The sequence below is a fragment of the Myotis yumanensis genome, unplaced genomic scaffold (genome assembly GCF_028538775.1).
Source record: "Myotis yumanensis isolate MYYU_CA2020_CCGP unplaced genomic scaffold, mMyoYum1.0.hap1 SCAF_2, whole genome shotgun sequence".
In the NCBI taxonomy this organism is placed as follows: domain Eukaryota; kingdom Metazoa; phylum Chordata; class Mammalia; order Chiroptera; family Vespertilionidae; genus Myotis; species Myotis yumanensis.
In genome coordinates this window covers 50,319,099-50,336,696 of record NW_027223753.1, presented here as the reverse complement: position 1 = coordinate 50,336,696, position 17,598 = coordinate 50,319,099, and the positions used below count along the sequence as shown (strand labels likewise).

Here is a 17,598-nt window from a genome sequence, read left to right as displayed (position 1 = left end):
GCCAATGAGAACAGCAGAATATAAGGCCTCTTCAAGGCACTAAAAGAAGACTAACATTCTTGGGCATGTAGGAAGTGGAGCTGCAGTGTTGATACCAACTAGACTTAAGGGGAAAATTATGGATTTCTGTCTTTATCCCAATATAAAGGCAAGTCAATAGACCCTTTTCAAAGGGAAGGAAATAAGGTGATTTGAGTTGCATGTCCAAAGTATTCCTAAGGCAATATTGTGCTAGATGTGGGGTGTTTTTTTTTTACATAAATTATGTAGTTATCACAACATTTATGTGAAATGGGCATTGTTATGTTCATTTCAAGGATGAATAAATTACGATGAGCATCAAAATGAACTGTCCTAAGGTTGCCTAGCAAGAAATGGGAAATATTTAAACCCATAATTTTGGTCTGACTGCAATTTTACTATGCATTTCACTCACTAAATCACAGAAGCCAGAAAAAAATAATTTGACAGATATTTGATAAAATAATTCAATATCAGGGTGGCAGAAGGCAAGAGAGTCATATGGGCTGGCCAGCAGGAGTAACAGGAACTCCATGTAAAAGAGAAGAGCCCCCAGATACCCTCAAAAATGGGATAATAGAGGAATTAAGTCTTGAGAAAATAATCATTTTGTCCACTTTTGCCTCTAAAGTGTGTTTTTATGTTTGTTTGTTATTTTGCTGCTCAGCCTGGAGTCCACTTTCACAAAAACTGTAAGCAGTCTCAATAGGATATTTAGGATGAGGGAAGTAAGTGATCCCAGGCCCTGACAAGTACAAAAACAAAAGCCATCCTAATGAGCCATATTCAGCAAAATGAGTAAATCATTTCATCTGTCTCAGATTATCCCGGCGTTGTGCTTTCTCTACCATTTTGCTTACTTAGCTGGGCACAGAAGATATTCATTAAGAGGCAGCACTGGCAGTCCCAAATACCTTTTTGTCTTGGAGAGGCCTGCAATACACACTGATAATTGGTGTGATAAGGTGAAACCCTCTGGGAGTCTTTGTGTGGATGTCTTGCTCTGCCAGTCAAAAAAAGAAGAAGAGCTAATCCAGTGCAACCCTATCTGTGTTCATAAGGTAATTCAAATAATTTTGCCTGACTCTAAATTTGTTGATTATTTATAGCTGAAAATAAATAATGCCTATGTTTTCTCACAAATTCTGCAATTGGGGATAAAGTATTTTTCTGTTAAAATAGGAAGTGAGAAATTATAAAATAATTATACTCTAGAATGGTAATTCTTGAATATAAAAATAGTGATTTTCAAAAATAGTAGTTTTTCTTGTCTTTGATTTATGCATTAAATTTTTTTTTACTATTTTACTTGATAAAAATGCTCACAATGACAAAAATGTTTAAAACCACTTATCTAGTGGTGATTGTTTTACCATTTGAAGTGGTTTCCAAATACCACAGGAAGTCAAACATGAATGATCTAATTCATTTTTTTTGAAGAAATTATTTTAATTGGAAATAGTCCTATTTTTATTTTGTTTGAAAAAAATAAAAAATAAAAATTTCTTTGTGAAAATATGGTTCATGAAATACACAATGATTATAACTCAAAGTCCTAGATAAATTAGAACCAAACAAAAATAAAATATAAAAGGTTTCAAACATTAAGTGGTACTTCAGAATATAGCTTTATCAGCTGACAACTATCTTGAAAGTCCCAAAGTACATCCATTCTTAAAATCTAAACTACTCCGTATATCCTCCAGATTTTCAAAAAGAAATAAAATTCTGTTTCATAACTAAGCCTCGGTGCTTAAGAAGATATGGTATTCTGCTTCCCCAAACCAAATTTGAATTGCTATTAACCTAACTTTCAAGATGAATGTTACTTTATCTAAGTGCCCCATGCTAGGGAAATAGCAGGATATAGCAAGAGTAATTTATTTAAGAAATTTGTAAAATGCATTTCAAGTCATTTAGAGAAGAAAAATCAAAATATAATCACAAATACTACTATATTAAATAAATCTGTATGCTGGGGGCAGTATTGACAGGGAGAGAGAGAGAGAGAGAGAGAGAGAGAGAGAGAGAGAGAGAAAGAGAGAGAGATCGCTAAAGAACTCAAAATTGATACCCACCACTGCTATTATCTATGGTGCCAGTCCACTTGAAGGTGATTATGTTATGGTAGGAAAACTCTTTCAGAGTATAAATGCTAAGACAATGATTTGGGAAGAGTTGGAGTACCTAATGGCATCACTGGGCCTTGAGACCAGCATGGATGTTTACCCATTCACTTTCTTGCCATTCCATGCTGGATTATGCGACTTGCTCTTGCCAATGGAATGTCAAAGGACATAAAATATGCTATGTCTGAGTAGACGCTTTCGCTGAATTGAGTGGGTCAATTTGGCCCTTTGCTTCTGCCCTCTTCCACAACAACATATCCTAGATAAGGGTTACTCCTTCAGCCTGGATGCTGGAGTGAGATGCTTGGGTGAACAGAGCCAAGCAGAGTTATGGCTGCCTCATACATCCGTAAGTGAGAAATAAATGTTTGGGGTTGTAAGCCACTGAGATGTTTTGGAATTGTTAGTTACCACTGCAAGTGCTAACTGGAGGAGGGGGTAAAATAACTACGCATCTTACAGAGTTAAGCCACTCATTGTTGGTAACTTGAAGCTGAAAACATTCCAAAATAATGAATTGGTAATGTGTACATGAATAAAGGATTATCACTTTACTAATATGTGCACTCTCTGGGCAGCAATTTACAGTGTGTCCTAAATGACAGAACTTAGCATCAGGATATTATAAATGGGAAGGGCTCTTGGGAAGGGACCTCATGGGGATATCTGCAAATGTGTGTGGCCTTGACCAGAGAGATCAACAGTATGGCTATCTGGATAGATACAGGGCTATAAGAGGATACAGAGTACCTGAGCTAGATTGTTTGAAACAAACTATACCCACTCTTCTGCTCATCACAGTAAACAAATATAAAAAAATCAGGAGTAAGTTGTTCTTTCCAAACTATAAAGCATAATGGAAAAAAAAGATGGAAGAATTTAGTATTCAGAAGGGATGGATATGCATTCATGTTGTCTTTTCATGCCAAAATAAATAGATAAGTAAAAGAAAAAGAAAACCAAGATAGTGATATAGAGTGAGTCACTCTAATGCATACCCAATGATCATTTATTGAAAACAGTTTTTCTTAAAAAGAGGCTTTAATTATTTTCCCCTCAAAAGTATCCACTGTGTTTCCAGTAATTTTATATAGGGTGTTTAATTTTATAAATTGATGCTCTGATTCATGTTTTATCAGTATGTCAGCCAGTCGTTCAGTTTCCTTCACATTAGTAGCAATGTTCTAATTATACTCGAATAGAGTAGCTCCCTCTCCAGGATTCTCCAGACAATAAATTGTACCTCCATGTGTCCAGTTATTTCTGTGAGAAATCTTAGAATTATTCTTCATAACACACTTTTTATCATTAGCCCTATCCCACTATCAATTCAACAATGAATCCAACAGGTTGTATAAAGCATACCTCAGTTCCATCTACCTCTTTCCATTTCCACTCCCAAAATGCAAGCACAAGATATGGTAATCACTTACCTAACCTACAGTAAACATCTCCAAATTTATAAATCCCTTCCTCCACTCTGGCCTTCTTCTGTTTAAAAAATGCTTAATGACTTTGTGTAGGATAAAAATATTTAATTCTTTAAATTAGTCAATCAATCCTGAGAGGATTTGACTTATGCCTGTCTCATATTATGCCAATCACCCCCTGCTCCCTAATATCCAGCCTTTTTTCAATGGCATTGCCTTCCACTGAACCATCTTCTCAGGATTTGCAGTCTTTGCATATGCCAGTTGCACAGCTGGAATTCTCCTGCTCCCTCTCTTTGCCTTGGTAACTCCTATCAACTTAGAGGTCTTATATAAATACTAGAGGCCCAGTGCACGAATTCATGCACCTTTGGGGTCCCTCGGCCTGGCCTGTGGGATGGGGCCAAAACCGGCTCTCCGGCATCTCCCGAGGGGTCCTGGATTGCAAGAGGGTGCAGGCCAGGCCGAGGGACCCCACCGGTGCACGACTGGGGCCAGGGAAGAATGCAGGAGGTTGGCCATCCAGGGAGGGATCATGGAAAAGCTCCAGGGCATGTCTGATCTGTCTCACTCAGTCCCCATCAGCCGGACCCCAGCAGCAAGCTAACCTACCAGTTGGAGCATCTGCCCCTTAGTGGTCAGTGCACATTATAGTGACTGGTCTACCGGTCAACTGTCTGTCCCCTGGTGGTCAGTACACATCATAGCAAGTGGTTGAGTGGCCTTAGCATATCATTAACATATTACACTTTGATTGGTTGAAAAGCCTACAGGACGACCTGACACTTAGTACATTAGGCTTTTATTATATAGGATCAGTTCAGCCCTGGTGGGTGTAGCTCAGTGGTTAGAGTATTGGCTGGAAAACTGGAGGGTCTTGGGTTCAATTCCCAGTCAAGGGCACGTACCTCGGCTGCAGGTTCGATCCTGCATGTAGGAGGCAACCAACCCATGTTTCTCTCTCACATCGATGTTTCTTTCTCTCCCCGACCCTCCCTCCCTTCCCCTCTCTCTAAAAATCAATGGAAAAATATCATTGGGTGAGGATTAACAACAATAAACAAAAAATCAGTTCATCAGAGATGCTACTTCTCCTGCCCAGACTCTTTATTATATTCACTCTCAGTACCTTGGTCTCTTCCTTCTTAGTACTTATCATAACTTGAAATTATATATCCTTAGAGTGGTTATTTGTTCAATATCTGCCTATCCCTTTGGATTATAAGCACCATGAAATAAAGGGCCCCATTTGTAATCAGCCTTACCTGGCACAGGGCCTGGTACAGAGCAATAGCACAATAAATATTTAGAAACAATGCATGAATAAATGCATGAACTTGAGTAAAATTTATTAAACTGAGAAAATGTTGCTGATTTCCATAGGTGTGGTAGATTGTTTGTTATAAATATTGTCCCAATAATCTACAGAATGAGAATATATGTATTAACCTGCAGGGTTTCTTTTTTTATAACTCAGAGGAGTCACTACTGCATTATACAAGAATAGTAGCAGAGTGCTTAGACTTCTGGAGTATCAAAATATGAGAGTATACAAGATTACAAACTGAGAAAGTCATACTGCTTAAAATCTATAAAATTTTATCAAATAGATCAACCTCTGTATCTTTTGAATATAGCTTTGTTAATTAATTTCAATCAGTCATAAAATAGGATGCATTTTTCTATTAAAAATCTAAATTAGAGGCATGTTTATATATAACATCGCTGTCATTATGATGCCATAAACTGGACACCAGGATACCACTTTCACTAGAATTTCACTCAATGAATTTGAGAGGAAGGGAAGGCTTGGTTATCTTTAGTAACAAACACCATCCTCAAGTCCCCAAGTCTTAACACAACAGCACCCTGTTTCTTGATCATGCTACATGTTGGATACATGTATGCAAGGATGACTAGTTGTTCAGAGACCAGGCTGATGGAGGCTCCATCGTGACACAGGCTTCTGTAATTGCTACATCAGGGGAAGAGCAAAGGAGTGCACTGGATCATGAATACTTCTACTCAGAAGAGTCACACCTTACTTTTTCCTCCTCTTGCATTAGCCAAAGTAAGTCACATGCCAGCCTAACTTCAAAGAGGGACTGGAAGTACAATCTTATGCTGTTATCAGAAAGGAAGAGGCAGACATTGAGGGGAACCACAGTAATAGCTGGGAGAGTCACTTAGAGGCAGCATTCAGAAGCAGAAGTGAAATCACTCATTCACATACTATGCTTTTTTAAAAATATATTTTATTGATTTTTTACAGAGAGGAAGGGAGAGGGATAGAGAGCTAGAAACATCGACGAGAGAGGAACATCGATCAGCTGCCTCCTGCACACTCCCCACTGGGGATGTGCCCGCAACCAAGGCACATGCCCTTGACCGGAATCGAACCTGGGACCCTCGAGTCCGCAGGCTGATGCTCTATCTGCTGAGCCAAACCAGTCAGGGCCATACTATGCTTTTTTGAGCTAGTTTGTTAGTGATAAAATATCAAATGGGCTACTATGTCTATGTGTTGGTTTTGGAGACAGCCATTTAAACAAACAATTACTTAAGGATGCTACAAAGAAAGCATATTCAAAAATTGAAGCATCCCAGAAAAGACCAACTATAAGTGATCTTTAGGAGATCACACAAATCATACAATTGAAGGGTTTGATCATTTACAACAAGGTTTGTTTAAAAAAAAAAAAAGTAATTAAAGAACTCTAAAGTTTCATTCAACTACCTATTTTTAATCCAACAAAGCACTCTAAAAAGAATTTACCAACTTAATAGTGATCTTTACTCAGCTTAAGAGTAAGTGTCTTGCCCTGGCCCACATGGTTCAGTTGGTGGGAGCATTGTTTGGGACACAGAAAGGTTGAGGGTTTGATTCCCAGTGGTCAGGGCACATACCCAGGTTACGGGGTTCAATCCCAGTTGGAGTGCATCCAGGAGGCAACCAAATGTTCTCTCATCTCTCTCTCTCTCTCTCTCTCTCAAATTCATAAAAACATTTTCTTGGGTGAGGATTTTTTAAAACGTATCTTCTGTGACTCAGATCCAGAAGAGTGTGTAAAACCCTTCAAATGGCATTTATAGAGTTTTTTGTTGCTTTCCTTTTCAGAGTAAATACTAGAAGCTATAATATTTTTTACAATGTGAACCTATCGGACTGTAATTATTATTATTATTGATTTTTCGAGAAAGAGGAAGGGAGAGGGAGAGAGAAATATAGATGTGAGAGCAAAATTTGTATTGGCTGCTTCCTGCACGCCCGCTCCTGGGGATCGAGCCCACAACCTGGGCATGTGTACTGATGGGGAATCAAACCGGCAACAGTTAGGTGCACAGGATGATGCTCAACGAACAGCCATACCGGCCAGGGCCAGGCTGTAATTCTTGAGTCCCAATAAAATGTTCTGCCCTCAAATATTAGCATTAGATCCTATTTTCTCCATTGTTAAGCAATAACATAAAAACAAGGGACATTCAAGACAAGAAAATATTCATCCATATAACCAGAATCTAAATTCAACTTTCTTTTTATCTGCATTTCTATGTTATCTTCACACATAATCATACAAATAAATTCTACATTGGAAAAGGAAAGATTAAGAACAAAGTCAATCCTGAAAATTATGGATAACTTTACACATGCAAAGAAGAAGAGTACCCTTGAGGCTTGGGGCTATCCTGGACCCATGCAGAGCCAAAAGAAGTGACAATCACATTCCTAAAACGATTACAAAGAGACTGACATGTTATTCCCTTAGCAGCCACCATAAAACCATGTCCTCAGGGCTGAATTTATGCTAATTAATGAACAGTGGAGAGGATATATATCCTGCCAACTGCTACAGAAGACTGGTGCCCTTGGCGTGGCTCAGGGAGTCTATTTAGGGTGAGATCCATAAAGAGCCTAAGAGCTTGACATATATACAATTATATTTAGAAAAAAAAGATTCTAAACACTGTTTACATACAAGCCTTGCTCTAATGTTTTTACTCACCAGCACATTTTAGACTTTAAGATAAATGCGTTCTCAATTTTACCCATTGCCTTCCTAGTTTTTCTAATACATGTTCATAAAAAAGCATGCATCCCAATCTCAATATAGAATGTGATTCTGTTAATCCATATATTCATTAACTATTAATTAAGGTTATTCTCCTCACAGTTTTAATATAAAAATAAATATGCGCTGCAGTTCTAGTACTTTCTTCTTGTGCCAAAGCACAAAAATGAATCACCTTTGCACCTCTCTTCCCTCGTTCGTAACCCACTTTGGAGGCTACTGTTTTGAGTCTCAGCAGCTTGCTTTCTGTCTGCAGGAAGCAAACCTTAACTATGTCCAAGTAGAAAAAGCAAGCAGGTAAGCAAGAAAGTGAGGGGGCTACACAAAATGCCCTCCACACCTTATAGCATAAGACTAAATAAGCTCATTAAATGAAGTTAGATACTTTGAAACATAAAACAGGTTTCATTATGGAGGAGATTCAAACCCCGGACACGGTGTCTTCTCTTTACCACCTAGTCTAGGACATTTAGGATTTGTCATGTAAAATGGTGTGTGGGATTGTAGCCACAGATACAGAAATATGTTCCGTTCTATCACACCCACGAGTCCCAGAACAGTACACGGAAAGCTGGCATGAATAGAACCAATCTACAAATGAAAAGCACAGCTAATGCACTGATCTGTAATAGACTAATGCAGTTACCATATTTTTTTTTCAATTTTAAACATTACTGCTGTACTAAGACATTTTAATTTGCTTTTTAGGGGGCTATTATATGTGACTATGTAGGTATGTCTTGTTTAATCAAGGCTTTTGTTTGTAACTATTTCCATATGTTATTGTTTATAAACCAAATACATATTTTAAGAGAAGTGCATAATTTTAAAAATGCTTTGTAAGTATTATTAATATGTTTTAGCAGTTAGGACTAAAACATCTTGCCCTAAATTTTCCAAGAACTGAAGCTTCTAAAAAGAGTGGACTCAAAATATTAGCATTAGAAAAAAAACACCAAATGAGAAACATTTATTTTAAATTCATCTTATGAAAGTGTGACAGATATATAAACAGTATGTAGTGGTAAGGGGAAACTTATTATTTCAATGGACCCTTCAAAATGTAACTTTGTAATGCAAAAATATTTCATAGAAATGAGTATATTTAATGAATTCCAAATGTATCATATTTTATTTTCTTGATTATAATGTTTTCCTAATTAATATTTAAGACAATATTTTATAGAAAGGCATAACTTTACAGTAAGTCTTGTTTTTGGTAAGAAAACTCATTAAGTGCTCTTTAATGAAGTTAATAAATTTAGAAGAAAATTCATTTAGTGGGCATTATACTAAAAAGATACTAAAATAATTTAAAAGAACATTTTAATGTTCATTAAAAGGGTATAGTATCCAAATTTAGAGTGCTTTGATATTAGTGAAATAAATTTAATTTTTCTAAAATAAAGGTATCTTTTAAAAAATATTTTTATTGAATTTTAGAAGGAGAGGGAGAGAGAGAGAGAGAGAAAGAGAGAGAGAGAAACATCAGTGTGAGAAACATCAATCGGTTGCCTCCTGCATGCATACCCACCGGAGATCAAGCCCACACACAACCTGGGCATGTGCCCTGACAGGGAATCGAACCAGCAACTTTACGGTGCACGGAATGAAACTCACCCAACTTAGCCACACCAGCCAGGGCAAAAATAAGTGTCTTTTAAAAATAGAATATGTAATAGATGTTAAATTTATAGCATTAAACTGCCTAGGCAGTCAAATTCAAATGGAGAGATAAAGCAATTACCCATAAAAAGTTAGGCCAAATAAAAACGCAGGCCAAAATTCAGGCCAAAAATGAAATGAGAAAAAAAATGTATTTGTGTGGTGTCATCATACTGGCCTGCTTCATTAACTGAATTTATTGGATTAAAGTTCTTTTCCCTGTTTCCCTTTGCTCAGATGAGAAGAACCCCAATAGTTTCAAGGGTATGGTTTTACTGATAGAGTTTGGGAGGCGAAAGATCTGGTTCCATTTCTGTTTCTGTCACTAAATGTTGTGTGCCATTCAGCAAGAAAGCAAATTTAGCCTTAGACAGTGTGGGTCAGTTGATTGGGCATTGTTCTGTACACCAAAAGATTGCTGGTGTGATTCCCAGTCAGGGCACATGCCCAGGTTGTGTGATCCCCAGTAGGGGTGTGCAGGAGGCAGTCGATGGATGGATGTTTCACTCTCACATCAATGTTTCATCTCTCTCCCTCTCCCTTCCTCTCATTCTCTCTCTCTCTCTCTCTCAGAAGAAGATGAAGAAGAAGAAGAAGAACAAACTTTTCTGGCTCAGTTTCCTCTTTGGTAAAATAAGACCTTTTCAAGAATTTTCCATCTCTAAAGTGTTATGAACTTATGAAATAGTAAGATTACAGCTGTGTGTGTGTGTGTGTGTGTGTGTGTGTATTATAAAACAGAGCAATTTCAGCTGTGTGTGTGCATCTGTGTGGTATGCCCAATGTTCAACAATATGGTATTGCCCTAAGGACATTGCTAATATTTAACAATCACTGAAAGTTTAAATAGGTGTTTGATTTAATTATGATAACTTTTATAATTGTCTTGAGAAATTAATCACACTTGAAGTGAAGAAAATTTTTTCATGTCTTCAATTACACTGACTCAGAATAACACTGGAGTAAATATTTAATGTGATGTCAGTGCTCATAATATGTGGGCTGAGGTGCACCTCCATCCTATGGACTATAGGATGCTTACTTATGGTAAGAATTATAATGGTGAATGTATTAGATGCAGAACACATGAGCAGTTACTGCTTAAAAGTCTAATTGCTCCCACTTTTAAATTATTTTAGTTACACCATTTGTGTCACATTAAGTCTTTAAATTTAGCTGACACATTTTAGCTTTGTGTCCATCATTTACCTTTTTAGTGCAACAAATGTCTTCATAACATTTAGGCACTGTCTCAGTAAGGCACATTTCTTGCCTTTCCTTCTATTGCCAAATAATTTGATAATACAGCCAGTCAGCCATAAATATTTTGCCACTACACAAAGGTATCTTTATCTCTTTCAATATTATAATAGCCTAAATAGCTACAATATTTTTTTCTTGGTGAATTAAGTCAAACAGCTCTTTTTCAACTATTCTTCCCATCTTTACTCCTGCTAGCTCTGTATTTACATTACTGCCCTCTCTTTCTCCCTCTGACAGTCTCATAATGATAGTGTTAGGACATACACTATCAGTATTTTTCTTTTCAGGCCAGCTACCTCTTCCCTGTGATTGCAACTTAAAGCTTCTCACTTGTTTTCAGACTACTTTACTTCTTGAATAGCACAAAATTTAATTCTACCTGAACACCCCCCCCCCCCAAAAAAAAATACAACACACACACATACATACATTTACATGTATTCTACAAGTTCCTTGTTTTCACTTAACAAATTCGTTATGCTACTACCCTGGGCATGGTATCACTACCATGGCGTTCAGTATCTGGTGTTCAGTATGCTCTCAGCCTTACAGAACTTCATGTGGAGCAAAAATACTCTGGCACAACTGAAGGAAAGGCATCTTTAAGAAGTCAGTAAAGCCCTGACCGGTTTGGATCAGTGGATAGAGCATCGGCCTGCGGACTCAAGGGTCCCAGGTTCGATTCCAGTCGAGGGCATGTACCTTGGTTGTGGGCACATCCCCAGTAGGGGGTGTGCTGGAGGCAGCTGATTGATGTTTCTCTCTCATCAATGTTTCCAACTCTCTGTCCCTCTCCCTTCCTCTCTGTAAAAATCAATAAAATATATTTTTTTTAAAAAAAGAAGTCAGTAAATTAATTCCTTAAACAATGTAAGCATCTACTCCATTTTTAAAATATTTAAATAGATCATGTCAATGCTAATGTAAATTTCAATACTTCATTTTTGGTAACTAGTGTTGCTTTCATGTGTATTAAGTAAAATAATATTTTGTATAGAGGTTTTAAGTAATTTATCAAACTGAACAATGGGATGAAAATGAGTGTGTGAAGAAAATCCTTTGGGTTATTAAATTTACTTAATAATTTTCCATATATCATTGAATAACAAATGATAATTTTTCAATCGTGGTTAATAATTTAAATAGCACATACAATAATTCTCCAGAGGCTTATATATCAAATATGTCACCAGTTTCAAACTAGATATGACAGCTATTGACTCAAAACTTGCTTTATTGAAACCTTCCTTAATGTACTTTCATATGAAAGGTTGTAATAGCTTACTAAATGTTTCTGCCATGAATTAATTATGCCAATAAGATAAGCACCAGTATATTTTGTACTAATATTAAATGGTCACAAAAGTAATATGGTGAACTATTGCCAATATTTAGATCACTTTGAAAAGCTAGTTCAAAATGTTGATTTTTCTTTATTCTTTAGGAACTAGCTTTATGATCTATAAGTTTCAGTTGTTTAACAATCACCAATGTGTGCCTACAAAGGAAAGAGCATAGTATGAAAAAAAAGGTACAAGAGCCAAATCTGGGTTTAAATCATCACCACTTTTTAGCTATTTTAAATGGACTTGTCACTTGTTGTCTTTGAGTTGGTTTTCTAAACTTTCAAATGGTGACTGATGCTTCTTACAAGATTACTTTGAAGCAAAACACCTGACTCAAGGTAGGTGTTTAGTAACAGGTAGCTGCTGTTATGACTGTGATTACAATTCATGCACTAAGGAAGTAAGATGAAAAGGGATGGGTCCTGATTACAAGAGCTCATGGATTCCTGAGTGTAACCACCTAATTCCAAGATAGGAAATATACATATTTAACTATTTAAATGGCATACCTTAAAAATATAGTATGCCATCACTATACGCAACCACACACACATACATCAGTATAGGAAAACTGGTTTGTATCAAAAAGTTTATTCAACTCTTCTAAATTGTCCAAACTACTTTTTATGTACTACTTTGTCTTAGCATTTGCTATGCACAAGGACAATAAAATAGCATTTATTACTACCTCTATTTTATAGCATTAACAGAGGCTGATTTATGTTACCTAAGATCACACGTTAATTCTGGAGGAACCTAAGGTTTTCTTCTTTCACTACCTCAGAATGATGCACTACAGTGTTTTCTATAAAAACATGAACATTTTTAATGATGCAAAACTTATTCACAAAACACAGCTGAAATTTCATAAAGGAAAATATTATGTGGTCACGATCTTCCAAACACAGTTGATCTTCAGTGCTACTTCTAGTTTTGAGTTTCCATTTATAATTTATGATCCCTTATTTTAATACATATGCTTAACCTACCGTCCATGCATCTCCTTTCTGCTTTTGTGCTTCCTCAGAATAGAATTTAATTGCCACACTACATGGTCAGATTGTGCTTTAATATTAAATTTCCATTTTAAATTCTGAGGCATTAAAAACCCTCCACTGAATACTGATCTGGCCCCTAGATTAAAGAGATTCAAAGTGAAAAGTTCTCAGAAGATCCTAGAATCATCTCCAATGTATCTTTCCTTGGAGATATGGATTACTGAATGGCCAGTTCGCTTGGCACAAACTAAAGGTCTATTCTGTGTCACAGACTTGAATTGACGTTTCTCCCAAAGTCATCTTGCAAATTGACATGACTTACTGAACTCACCTGAAAAGGAATATGGATGATACTGTACAAAGCACTTACTATTACTGAAAAGAACAAAATACTCCAAATAATGTCTTTTATTGATGACGTGGTTGTTATAATTGTTACACTCAATGAACTACATATATTCTTTAAATAAATAATTCTCCAAAAATCATAAAATAATTTATGTGAAGAAAAAAATGTAATAAGAATCTAGAGCCCTGGCTGGTATGTCCAGTAGTTAGAGCATCTGACTGGGAACTGAAGGGTCATGGGTTCCACTCCTGGTAAAGGGAGTATACCTGGGTTGGAGGTTCGATCCCCAGTCCCTGTCTGAGTGCATGTGGGAGGCAATCAATTGAGGATGTGTCTCTCTCACATTGATGTTTTTCTCTCTCTCCCTCCCTTTGCCTTTCTTTCACTCTCTCTAAAAAAAATCAATGGGGAAAACATCCTTGGGTGAGGATTAACCAAACAAACAAACAAACAAAGAATACAGAAATAACTCAGATAGTAATTTATTGATAGTTGGTTACTCTGTGCACTCTGTTCATTTGAGTATGGAATGGAGTTATAATATCATGGAATGTGTGATCCACCCTTATAGTGAGGCCACAGTTATCAGAAGATAAAATTATAGTTTGACTTAATGTAATTTTGGTGCATCAATTAAAACATAACATCTCCAAATTTTCAACTGTTCTATAAAGTAGGCATTTTAAGTTGTGAGTAAAGAAATCAGATTTTTATATCAATTATTACCATGTAGTAGATACTGAAAATAAGATAGATCTAAAAAAAAAATCCTTGAGAATTACCACCACATGGGTAATAGTTATTTAATGACTTTTGTAAGTGATAAAAATTCAGTGATATTAACTACACCTTCACAATTTTTAAAAATCCAAAGTGAACAAAACTATATGTACACAAAAACACGTTAATCAATATGTTGTATGCTATAGAGGACACAGAAAAATTAAAAGCTTACAAAAGAAAATAAAATGCTATTTTAATTAAGAAAATTTTAATGCCAGCCTAAAGTGGTGCTAAAATTCTGACTAAAACATGGCAACTGGAATTGAAACAGATTTAGTTCTTTAAGAAGTTGTTTCTAATTCTGAAGCCACATATGTGCAGGCACACGTGATGGAGAATGCAAGGGTTGCCATGGTAAGTACACATCTTTTCTTGGACAGTCAAGTATAAAAATAAAATGTAGAAAAACTCTCACTTCATAATATGTCATGGAAATTGACTCTGCTTCCCCTACCACAACAAATTAGTATGATGCAATGCAGTATAGGACAGAAATAGCCCACACTTTAAAAACTTCAGCCCATTAAGATGGCTTATAAAACGGAGTGAAAAATAAAATAAGAAATCTCCAAGTTAGGTAACTCTAATTAAATGATGGGTAGAGAGCAAGTTCTACCTCCATGAGATTAATAATCACAGGCCAGGACATTCCACAGGCCTGAGAAAGCTCCCCAGGAGTCCCAACATACACATAGCGAAACATCACCCTCTATATACGTTAGGCCTAAGCATCTAATTTTTAAAGGAAAATAAAATCATTCCTACATCCTAGCTAAATTTCTCATCCTGTCCTGGAACAATGGTTTTCAAGAAGCACGGATTTGACTCTGACCTACTGCCTTTTGCAAGAGGATCTTGTGGTGCTTCTCTTAGAGTCTGTGAAGTCAGCTCAATGTCGCCTGGATGGAGGCGTGACACTGGGACTGGGGAGGTGGCAGAATCTGTTGCTCATCCCAGCAGGTTCCCAGGCGCTGGGGAACCCACGTGTGCAGGGGCTGGAGAACTTTTCCACCACATCTCAGGGAAGGAATGCTTCACTTTTAAATTGGAAGCTGGCTAGGCTGAGGGGCGAGGTGGGAGCTGGGAGAGGGAAGGTGGGCAGCAGAGAGGGTTCAAGCAGTTCACAGGTATCTATCTATCTACCTATGCTCTCCACCATGTATCCGCCCCCCCCTCCACTCCCATCAACTTTAATATTTTCCCCTCTTATAGGTGGACTTAGCAACTGGGATACTGAGCATCTCATAGGCTCAGCCTAGAACAAAGAAAATCGAGTTCCTAATACTGTATCTCCCCGGTTGGAGAGATCACGTGTCCTGCTTTCGCTGGAATGCACTCTTGTCGCCCACGCTAGAAAATCTCTATTGTGCTTAGAAATTTGGTCCAGGTACAAATATGCTCACATACAAATTGCTTGACATCTATCAAGAGGCACATTGCAATGAATACAGGTACGCATAGGCACCTGCTGACCTAGTTACCAATGCAGGTAGAGGCGATGCGTGGAAAGTGTGCTGGGAAAGTCACCAAAAGGAGCAGGTGGAGGATCTTTATGTCTCACCGCACCCCCTCCCTCCTAATTCTTTCTGAAGGGGAACTTCGACAGGAACGTGGGAGTCGTGGGAGTCGCAGATGGTTCCCTTCTGAAGCCAATTCCCGGGAGTTGAGAAAGTGACCCCTTCCCTGCGCTGCCTGCGCTGCCCCCTCTCGCCCAGCCCACAGGCTTTGTGACTTGGTGGGGAGGAGACGGTGCGGGAGAGGAGAGGGCGGAGGCGGGTCCTTTATTCGGCCCGATGGCCAAGAAGTAGTACCATGGAGCAAGGTTGCAGCCATCCCCGTCACTGTGAAGTCACACATTAAAGACATTCTACACCTCCTCATGCCCGCAACCCCCGTCTGGACTCGGCCAACCAGTTAGCCTAGAGACCTTCGGAAACCAATCTAATGGCCCACGAGCCGGGGTGCCATGATTATGGGGATGTTAACGGACTTCCCTCCCTCTTTCCCCGCCGGATCCGAAACTAGTCCTGCATCCTTAATGACTCCAGGAGGAGGACAGAAGGTGCTGGAGGGGGGCTGGCGATGGGATTGGGAACGGTGCGGGCTCACCGGCTTCGCCGTGCAACACAAAGGAGCTGTGTGGGCAGGAGTTGTCTAGCTTAGGGGGAGGGAGGGAGGGAGGGAGGCATGGTTCTCCCTGACTCCCAGGGAAAGCATTCACTCCATTGCTCCCCACTTCTTTCGGTCCTCATGTCCTCCAGTCTGTCACACTCCTCATCCCCTCCACCTCCCCAAACTCCACCCTGTGCCTTCAATCCCCAGTGGCATAAAGATCTTCTAATTGTATCTTTCAAACCGACATCCAACAGTAATACTATACCTTCCAAGATAAAGGGCCAAATGAGCCCTGCCACAAGTGGTGTGGGGTGTGTGTGTGTGTGTGTGTGTGTCAATTTAAAAAAAAGCGCTTCACCCGCAGACCCCTCGGAAGCTGACCGGAGATACCCGCGATCATGAAGAGGAGCTAAGACTAACCTCAGCTCGGCCAATGGTCCCAGCACGAGCGCCCAGCACTCGCTCTGTACATTTCCTTTCAGCAGCAGGTAACCTTTTAGGGTCTCCCGCCAGCCCAGGCCACTCGGTGCTCCCTGCACCCACACAATTAGCACCCCATTTCCAAATGCCCCGCAACCTACCACATCCCCGCCGCCTCCACGGGCCACCGCGAGCAGCTCCGGGCGAGCGCTGAAGGCTCCAGTCCTCCCGCCCCCGCCCCCGCCCCCGCCCCCCGCCCCGCGCCGGCAGCTAGGGTCCCACACCTCCAGCGCTCCCTGTCCGCGGCCGCCAGCGGCGAGGGTCTCCGCAGCCCCCCTGGGCCACCGAACAGGAGTGTCCTACTCACATGGCCGGCCGGAGAAACTGCCCATGAGGTTCCGGAGAGAGCGACTCGTGCGGCTGCCAAGGGTTATTCCTTAAAGTGTTCGGGGTCCGCAGTGGAGTGGGCAACGGGCGTCCTCGGAGGCGGTGCCGAGGAGGGTGGTCACAGGAGGAGGAACGGGAGGAGAAAGAGGGGATTCCAGGCAGGTGCCACGTTAGACCATGATGCCGGTGCCCTTCAGGTGGACGGCGGGAGAGGTTCCGGCGGGAAGCGGCCGAGGGGAAGCCCGAGGCGCCGGCGGGGGAGGCAGGAGCGCTTCCACTCCCCAGCCTCCGCCTGCCGTGCGCGCCGCGTTAGCGACCGCAGCAGCAGCGGCGGCGGCGGCGGAGGCGCAGCTCCCTCCCCACCCCCCAAAGGCTTCACAGACAATAAATCCTGGGCGGAGAACAGAGGAGCAGAAAAGGCGAATCGTGCACCCAACTCTGTGACACCCCCTGCCCGAGGCTGCCGCGCCTCGGTTGGGCGGGGGTCCCTGGGGACCAGGGGACGGTGGGCGGCTCGGAGGGGCTGTGCGCTCCCGCGGCTGCAGGCGGCCGCGGTGGCCCGAGTGGGCTGCTGCAGGTCCCCTCCGGGGAGAACCCGCTGCCAGGGGCGGGGTGTCCGTGG

At 40.0% G+C, this 17,598-nt stretch overlaps 1 protein-coding gene across 8 annotated transcripts in view; it reads right to left on the bottom strand.

Moving 5' to 3' along the window:
* LRRC7 (leucine rich repeat containing 7) overlaps nucleotides 1–17,394 on the bottom strand; it is a 493,923-nt gene extending 476,529 nt beyond the window's left edge. For 6 of the 8 annotated variants that reach the window (XM_070405365.1, XM_070405355.1, XM_070405361.1 and 3 more), the window contains exon 1: nucleotides 16,751–16,778. In XM_070405365.1, coding sequence (XP_070261466.1) covers nucleotides 16,751–16,755 — 5 coding nt within the window. In that variant the 5' untranslated portion in view covers nucleotides 16,756–16,778. Of the gene's footprint in view, nucleotides 1–16,750; nucleotides 16,779–16,873; nucleotides 16,909–16,956 lie in introns of those variants that run through there. The other 2 variants (XM_070405356.1, XM_070405358.1) reach the window with 2 other exon arrangements.
* Nucleotides 17,395–17,598: the final 204 nt, after the last annotated feature.